The sequence below is a fragment of the Piliocolobus tephrosceles genome, chromosome 16, assembly GCF_002776525.5.
Source record: "Piliocolobus tephrosceles isolate RC106 chromosome 16, ASM277652v3, whole genome shotgun sequence".
NCBI classification, from domain to species: domain Eukaryota; kingdom Metazoa; phylum Chordata; class Mammalia; order Primates; family Cercopithecidae; genus Piliocolobus; species Piliocolobus tephrosceles.
Genome location: NC_045449.1, coordinates 45998934 through 46008135, shown reverse-complemented (window position 1 = coordinate 46008135; position 9202 = coordinate 45998934). Strand labels below are relative to the sequence as shown.

The 9202-nt window shown below is 50.7% G+C and overlaps 1 protein-coding gene across 1 annotated transcript; it reads right to left on the bottom strand.

Moving 5' to 3' along the window:
- Nucleotides 1-1071: 1071 nt before the first annotated feature.
- Nucleotides 1072-3530, bottom strand: HOXB1 (homeobox B1). The gene is made up of 2 exons (XM_023204367.3): nucleotides 2847-3530; nucleotides 1072-2395 (listed from the first exon to the last, which is right to left on the bottom strand). The coding sequence occupies exons 1-2, from the start codon at nucleotides 3421-3423 to the stop codon at nucleotides 2067-2069; spliced, it is 906 nt and encodes a 301-aa protein (XP_023060135.1). The 5' UTR covers nucleotides 3424-3530; the 3' UTR covers nucleotides 1072-2066.
- Between the last annotated feature and the right edge of the window lie 5672 nt (nucleotides 3531-9202).

Below are 9202 nucleotides of genomic sequence, written 5' to 3'. Positions count from 1 at the left end.
CACCTTGAGCCCAGGCGGAAAGGCCTTGCGAAGGCTGACCGGCTGCGGCCGGACTCAGGCAGCCACTCCTGACGTCCCCGTGGAGTGGCTGGGTGGAGGGGCGCTGGGCTGGAGTGGGAGTGGGGGTGTTAAGCTGTGTGCCAATTTGGAGTTTGTCAGCGACCCCCTCTGGGTCTAAGCCAGGCCCAGCTCTGGGCGGGAGGGAGGGAGTTGAGGGGGAAGGGAAGGGGTAGAGTTCGGGTCGCCTTCCCCCACACTTCCTCCTCTTTTTACACCCTCTTTTTGTCCTCTCCAAACAGATGTTTCTCTTCTTTCCCGTCTTCCTCTCAAGACCCTCTGGGCTGGCCCGGCGCGGGGGCTCACACTTGTAATCCCAGCACTTTGGGAGGCGGAGGCGGGTGGATCGCTTGAGCCCCGGAGTTGGAGACCATCCTGGGCGAAATGGCAAAACCCCGTCTCTACAAAAATACAAAAATTAGCCGGGAATGGTGGTGAGCGCCTGTGCTCCCAGCTACTCTGGAGACTGAGGTGGAGAATCGCTTGAACCTGAGAGGCAGAGGTTGCAGTGAAGGGAGATTATGCCACTGTACTCCAGCCTGAGCAACAGAGCGAGACCCTGTCTCAAAAAACAAACAGAAAACGAACAACATCAACAACAACAACAAAAACACAAACCCAAAAAACAAAACACAAACAAACAAAAGAACTGCACTCCAGCCTGAGCGACAGAGTCAGACCCTGTCTCAAAAAAATAAAAATAAAATAAAAATAAGAAAAGAAAAGAAAAAGAAAAATCTCTGGGAATTGCATTCATCCCACAGACTTCTTCCATGCTTTTCTGGATTCTTGCAATAACCAAGGGACTGACAACTGTCAAGCCTGAGTGCCTGGGACCCAATTCTGCTTAGGCCACACCCAGTAAGTCCTTCTCTTTATCCAGCTGAGATCTTAAACCTCAGTTCATTCCAGCCCAACCAGCCAATGGCCACTCTTTCTTCACCTCTTCTCCAGAGTGGACCGAGTATGAGGCCTCCTCTACCCGTGAATGGAGAAACAAAAGCAGGCAGGAAGAAGGGAAAACACAGACTTTATTGAAATGAGGTAGTTGCAGGTACAAAGCGAACCCCGGCTCACTTGGGGCTCAGGTTTCCAGAAACTTAGATGGCTCCTCCTCTTTCTCCAAGGTTCAGATAAATCCTTGCAGCTGTTGGGAGCCCTCACTGTGCCTGGCTCTCCCTGGGCTGCCCCCAGGGGTAGGGGTGGAGATGGGGAAGAGGGTCCTGGGTTTTCCAGGAGGCAATAAATAGGGGAGGAGCTAGTGGGGGTGTGCCTGCACCTTCCTGGTTGTGGCTTGCTGGGGGCAGGACTTGCACAGCGTTCCAGAAGTCTCTCAAATACCAAGTTCCAAAACACTTTGGTGACATAGTGATGAGGTCGCTGGTGTGAGGAGGCAGGTCTCAGAAAACAACCCCTGGAGGCTGCATTAGTGCAATGTAAATGTGCCAGGAGAGGGCTAATGGGGTTAGATGGGGGCGGGGGCTTTTTGGTCTGTCACAAGGCAGCTGGTGCTATTGTAAGGTCTGTGGTGACTGGATTAAGCATTGATAATAATATGGCTGCACCCAAACACCTCCCACACAAGAAAATTTAAGGTTCTGCCTCAGGCCTAGAATGGGGGAAGTAGGGTAAGAGTGCGTGAGGAGACTCCTCAAAGCTTGAAGGCACTGAACTGAATAAACAGAAGTTGGAAGGGAAAGGAGAATAAATCCAGGAGGATGAGACTGGCCCCCACCCCCACCTCATGTTGACACTGAGTTGATCCCCAGATCAAAGGCAGAAGCCCTTCCCTCTACCTTTGACAGGTTCCATGCCTCCCAGGCCTCTGGTCCTGTAGGGCCCCCAGTCACCCAGGTCTGAGAAAAATGTTTCCCCATCCCCCCTCCTACCCCCAGGCAGCTCTAAACTGGCATTTCAGCCCTAGAGAGGATCCCCAAGCCAGTGAAGCCCAGGCCTGGGGTTGGGGAGAGCCTGGGATAGTGCTGGACCCATTGGTGGCTAGGTTCAGTTCAGGAGGTGACAGAGCTGGGTGAGGCTTCTGGGGAGGTGCATGTTGACTGGTCTGAGGCATCTCCAGCCACCTCCTTGGGGCAGCCTGGTGGGGTTGGGGGCACCCGACCTCCCTCTCGCTCGCGCTTCTTCTGCTTCATTCGTCGGTTCTGGAACCAAATCTTGACCTGCGTTTCATTGAGCTCCAGGGTGGCTGCGATCTCCACCCTCCGGGCTCGGCTCAGGTACTTGTTGAAATGGAACTCCTTTTCCAGTTCCGTCAGCTGCCTTGTGGTGAAGTTGGTGCGGAGGCCACTGGGCGAGCCCAGGCCGGGCTCTGACACCTTCGCTAGGGGCAGGGCGGGGAGAAAGGCCAGGTCAATTCTCTCACCTCTTTCTCCTTCCCCTTCCCTCCTCCGGGGGCTGGCTCTGGACCTCCATTCACCATTCTGCCCAAGTACAGCTGTCAAAGTTCCCAGGGACCCAGGTACCCCCGTGGTGATCATCAAGTCCGGAGCAGCCTTCCCCATACTTCCATGCCCCGATGCACACCAGGTCCTGGGCCTGTGCTGGGTGCACAGATCAGGAAGTGGGGTGTGTATGGAAACTTACTCCGGGGGTGACCGGTTACATACTAGGTGAGGAGACCTCACCTGACCTGAGACATGGGTTGTGCTCTTACCTGTGTCTACCAGAGCCACTGAAAGAGAAGAACCCAGCCCAGGCCCAGGACATGTCACTGCAGGGGAAGCAGAGATACTTTGGGCCCCGGAGAAGGGGTGGCCACATCTGAGCCCTACCTGTCTTGGGTGGGTTTCTCTTAACCTTCATCCAGTCGAAGGTCCGGGCCGTGGGAGTGTTAGGTTCTGAAGGGCAGGGCGCTTCCTTGTCCTCCGAGAGGAGATCAGCATAGGCCGGTGCAAAGCTCGCGGTCTGCTCGTTCCCATAAGGGGGATGCTGCGGAGGATACGGCCCCGGACCTGCTCCACCTGCTCCGTAGCCATCGGACAAGCCCCCTAGCTGGGCCCCGTAGCTGGAGGGATGAAAATAACCTCCATCTCCTTCTGATTGACCCAGAGGGTAGTACTGAGAAGGCCCATAGCTGGGGCTGCAGGCGGCTGGGGCATACCCCGAGGGCGCGGAGCTGGGGAAGGGTACCGCCAGGGCCGAAGGCGGCTGCTGGGCGGGATAGCCGGAATTCTGCTGAAACGCGGGGCTGGACAGCCCCCCACCGTAGCGGCCCTCGCTTGCATAGCTGTCAACCGCCTGAGTCGAGCTTGGGTGAAAGGAGGTTGGGGCGTTGTGGGCGCTGTAGACGCTGGGTCCCCGGTTACAGAGTGGGTACTCTAAGAAGGAGTTCATCCTATTATAGTCCATGCGTCAAGGCCGCAGGAGGGTCGGCCCGTTTGGGGGAGACACCCTCTTGCCCTACAACCTTTCGGCAGTATGTCACAGCGCTGGGGCTCGAATCCATGGCCTGGCCCGCTCGCCTGGGCCAGCGCTTCCCTAGGAAGGGGGTAGGGAGTGGGGGTGAGGGGGCACATGTGATCTCTCCCAGGCCAATGGGCTAAGCGGGCCAGAGTTTGGCAGCCCCAGCGCCCATCCATCACCCCCCAAGCATTAGCATGACAAAGACACTTCAATCACCCGCAGCCCATCCATCTGAGAGCGACATGGAAGCGTCAAAAACATCTTTCTTCAAAGACTTTTGGAAAGAAGGGACCAGAGGGAGGGGGGGAAAAGTTAGGAGAATATTCAAGACTTTCCTTCCCTCCCAACCCCCAAGGCCTTCAATAGGCTCCTGGGTTATTAGATTGGGACAAATTCAAGCCAGCTGCCCCTCACTCTTCCTACCCCTCAAAGAAACCTTCCCCCCAAGTCTGTGGACCTGGAGGTGGGGAATCCAGCTTTCTTACTTTGCCCAGAACTCCCGAACCATGTTCCTTTCTTCCAATTTGTCTTAGGGTGATGGGCTGGGACAGCCGGGTGAGGTATGTTATCTTGGGCCAAATGGATGACTGTGTGGTAGGGCGGTTGGGGGAGGTGGTGCAAAAACACCTAAGGGTGTGGGGCAGGATCTGGAATCTAGAGGAAGAATTCATGAAGCCAGGGGTGGGAAAATGGCATTTCAGGGAGCAAGGCAGGACTACAGAAATGTGGAGAAAAGGATGGGAAATGCCCCATCTCCCTCTCTCTCGCTTTGCATAAACGTTCTGTCCTCATTCACACATCCATTTCTCTCCCTCAACCTCTCTTTATATTCTCTCTGTCTCAATCCATCTCTCTGTTCGTCCATCTTTCTCCATGTTTATATTCGTTCCCTACCTATCCATCAACTCATCTCTCTAGATGTATTTATCCTCTCTCTAGCCATCCATAGCTGTAGCTAGCTCACTCACTCAGACTTAAATAACTCCCTATATCTCTCTAGAGAGCCACAATAAGCACAGCCAGGTGATGCTTACAGGGAGTTGAAGAGGAGGGGAATTTTTTATTCTCTTCTTGAAGTGTTTAAAACTAGTGGAGACCTGCAATCTCCTGGTTCCCTCCTACCTGTCTCTCCTTCACCACCCTCCATCTCCTTCCAAAAAAAAAAAAATTCCAAACCTCAGATGCATAAATTTAATACCAGTTAAATCTTAAAGATTACTCCAGATTTCAGTGATTTTTCTAGAATTGATAAAGGGAGTTTGGTTAGAGAGTGGGAGAATCAGGGTGGAGGCCCCGAGGCTCTGAATTCTAAGACTCCGGAGTGAGAAGTGGCATCTCGCCCCTTTTTGTTCTGTGTGGCTGTTGTGGAGGAACACGGGATGTGTCTTCTTCACTTTCTCGGACTCCAAACCCAGATGGGACTAGAAGAGAAGCCCTTAGGTAGGGCCCATTGATTCTCCTCCTCCAGGCAACTCGAGGGCAAGAGCTTGGTGCAATCCAACACCCACGCTCATTTGTAACCTGTCAGGGTGTCTGCCTGGTCAGAGGCCTGGGGCTGAAGCTAGGGCAAGTCCAGGAGGGCAAGAGTTCAGGGAGTGATCTTCGTAAACAATGAAGCTCAGGAGAGGAAAGGGAAGCAGGTGGGACAGGTTTAGGGAGGACCCTCAAAACTTCTCAGGTTTCCACACTCCAAAAAGAGCAGGATGAATATTCCTTCCTCTGCAAGGGACCCCAAAGTTGTCCCCCTCAGTCTGTGTCTTGCCCCTCCATCTTTGTCTCCCATTCCCTCTTGTTTTGCTTGACCTTGCCATAGCTGCCTCTCCTGCTTTCTGCTCTATATACCACTAGCATCACACTGCCTTTCTCTTCTCTAATAATTGTGGGCCTAGCCCAACTCTGTTTTTTTCGGGGAGAGGGTTTTGTTTTGTTTTTGTTTTTTTGAGATGGGGGTCTCACTCTGTCATCTAGATTGGAGTGCAGTGGCGTGATCTCGGCTTACTGCAACCTCTGCCTCCCAGGTTCAAGCAATCCTCTCACCTCAGCCTCCCGAGTAGCTGGGACCACAGTCATGTACCACGGGGCCTGGCTAATTTTTGTGTGTGTGTTTTTAGTAGAGACAGGGTTTCGCCATGTTGGCCAGGCTGGTCTTGAACCCCTGGCCTCAATGATCTGCCTGCTTCGGCCTCCCAAAGTGCTAGGATTGCAGGCCTAAGCTGCTGCACCTGGCCATCACCCCCAACTCTGAAAGAGCTCAAAGCATTTCACAGAACCCCTGTCTCCTTTTCCTGATCATGTGTACTCTGCTTCAGACCCTGCTTCAAGCTGAGGGGGAGGGGGACCAGCTGGTAACTTCTTTAAGAGATGCAATGGGGAAGAGAGAGAATGTTCACTTGCCAAGGGAATGAGGGCAGACAAAAGAAAGGAAAATTGAGATGGGAGGAGGTGACCTGCAGAGGAATTGAAGAGAAAGAGATTATTGAGGTGAGAGCAAGCTTATTTCTTTCTATTTTACTTTTTTGGGGAGAAGATTTGCAGATGCTTCATCCTTTCATTTTAACATGTCTTCCACAGACACTAAGAATAACTTGTCTGGAGGAAACTAGGGTTTGTCTTCTAACCCCAAATTTGAACTAGGCCTATATCTGATCTCGCTGCCCTGCTTCTGAGACTTGAGACTTCTTCACTTTCCACCTTTTCCTCATCCCAGGGAGAACCTTCTCACCTCATCCTTTGCCTTCATAATTAAGGGAACAATTTGAGGTCTAAAGGAAGAAGTGAATTTCAAATCAGTTTAATAAAACATCACAAATCTGTCTGGGAATTGAGGAATGCATTCCCTCTATAACAGCTGAAGTCAAAGACTGAGGCAAAAGTGCCCTAAGTTGGCTGGGCGCAATGGCTTGCACATTTAATCCCAGCATTTTGGAAGGCCAAGGCGAGAGGATCACTTGAGCCCAGGACTTCGAGACCAGCCTGGTCAAGATGATGAGACCACATCTCTACAAAAATAAAGAAATTTAAAAATTAGCTGGGTGTGGTGGTGCCTCCACGAAGTCCCAGCTGCTCAGAAGGGAAGATTGCTTGAGCCCCGGAGTTCAAGGCTACAGTGAGCTATGACAACACCATTGCTTTTTCGCTGGGTAGACAGAGCCCGGGTCTCTATTTAAAAAAAGAAAAAAAAAAGTGCCTCAAGTTATACTGTCAGTTGCAGTGATTGCCTCAGCTTTCCAAATTCACTATGCTCCCCAATTCATCCCTGAGTCATGCCACCTTCTCTTGGGTTAGCAGGGACATTAAAACTTCCCCAAATTCCTACTGGTTCTCGCAGCCCCAGCAGAAAGGACTGAGAACCAAGCAACTTTGATCCCTAGGTTCCCAATCTCCTCCTCCTCCTCCCTAAAAGAAGCTTCGCTGACTGGAATAACTTATGACCCATAGGATTTTTGGTTGACCAAATTAAACTCACCAGAGAGTGTCTGGGTGGACCGAACACCAAATGAAATAAAGTTGATGTCCTAGTTTGTATGATCTGCTTGTGCATAAAAGAGAGTAAGGAGAACATAGACATGTTTGGAACTGAAGTTATCTTTGACAGTTTTCACTCCTTATCACACTGAGAATGCAGGCAAGGAAACCATTCTAACCAGAATGGGGATATATTAGAAGTTTAACCTTAGATTCTGGTCCTTTCTGTGGAGGAAGCTGCTTCAGCTGGGGGCTTGGCAGGAGCAATCTAAATTCTTTCATTAGATCTTAAATGTCTCTATCTGCTCTCTCCAGCCCTAATCTTGGGAGGCCAAACCCAAGATCAAAGGTTGGGGCTAGGCCGGCGCGGTGGCTCACGCCTGTAATCCCAGCACTTTGGGAGGCCAAGGCGGGTGGATCACCTGAGGTCGGGAGTTCGAGACCAGCCTGACCAACATGGTGAAACCCCATCTCTACTAAAAAATACAAAACTTAGCCAGGCGTGGTGGCAGGCACCTGTAATCCCAGCTACTCAAGAGGCTGAGGCAGGAGAATCGCTTGAACCCAAGAGGCGGAGGTTGCAGTGAGCTGAGATCACGCCATTGCACTCCAGCCTGGGTGACAGAGTGAGACTCCGTCTCAAATTAAAAAAAAAAAAAAAAGGTTGGGGCTTAGGAAGTAAAAGAATATTCATAATTTTTTTCCTTCTTTCTTTTTTTTTCCCAGGCAGGGTTTCGCTCTGTTACCCAGGCTAGAGTGCAATGGTGCAATCATGGCTCCCTCAGCTTTGACCTCCTAGGCTCAAGCGATCCTCCCACCTCAGCCTCCTGAGTAGGTAGGACTACAAGCATGCACCACCACAAGTTTTTCACTATGAGATGATTTGTTTTTGTTGCTGTCAGGGAAAGGACGTTTCTTTTAATTCAAGCTAATTAAACTGTCATAAATCTGGTTGAGAACCTTAGACTATAGGTAGTACATATTATAATGGGATTAGTGCTAGCTGTGGGGCCAGAATAGTTGGGTTCAAGTCCTTGCTTGGCCATCTTTTTTTTTTTTTTTTCTGATACAGGGTCTCACTTTGTCACCCAGGCTGGAGTGCAATGGTGCAATCTCGGCTCACTGCAACCTCTGCCTCCCAGGCCCAAGCAATCCTCCCACCTCAACCTCCCAAGTAGCTGGGATCAAAGGTGTATGCCAACATACCCAGCTAATTTTTTGTATTTTAGGTAGAGATGGGGTTTTGCTATGTGGCACAGGCTGGTCTCGAACTCCCAAGCTTGGGCAATTCACCCACCTCAGCCTCCCAAAGTGTGGGATTACAGGCGTGAGTCACTGTGCCTGGCCTTTGCTTGGCCATTTCTTAGCATTGTGACACTAGACAAGTTTCTTGATTTCTATGAGTCTCAGCCTCAGAGAAAAAGAATGGGTTTAATACTACTTATCTTGCTGCCTTGTTAGTAGGATTAAAGCAAACAAGAAAATATGAACCATAGGAAACTCTCTAAATGTATGATATCAACTTTAAATCACATTCTGAAATTATATGAGTCAGTCTGCTTTTAATATAACTAGCATAGGCCGGGCGCAGTGGCTCACGCCTGTAATCCCAGCACTTTGGGAGGCCTAGGTGGGCGGATCACGAGATCAGGAGATGGAGACCATCCTGGCTAACCGGTGAAACCCCGTCTCTACCAAAAACAAAAAATTAGCCGGGCGTTGTGGCAGGCGCCTGTAGTCCCAGCTACTTGGCAGGAGAATGGAGTGAACCCGGGAGGCAGAGGTTGCAGTGAGTCGAGATCGAGATCGCACCACTGCACTCCAGCCTGGGCGACAGATAGAGGCTCCATCTCAAAAAAAAAAAAAAAAAAAAAGTTAAAAAAAATATATATATATAACTAGTGTATTAAAATATGGAAATACGTAGGCTAGGTGCAGTGGCTCATGCCTGTAATCCCAGCACTTTGGGAGGCGGAGGCAGGCAGATTACCAGAGCTCAGGGATTCAAGACAAGCCTGGCCAACATGGTTAAATCCTGTCTCTACTAAAAACACAAAAATTAGCCGGGTGTGGTGGCACACACCTGTGGTCTCAGTTACTTGGGAGGCTGAGGTAGAATTGCTTGAACCTGGGAGGCGGAGGCTGCAGTGAGCCGAGATCACATCATTGCACTCCAGTCTGGGTGACAGAGTGAGACTCTGTCTCAAAAAATAGATAGATAGATAGATAGATAGATAGATAGATAGATAGATAGATAGAT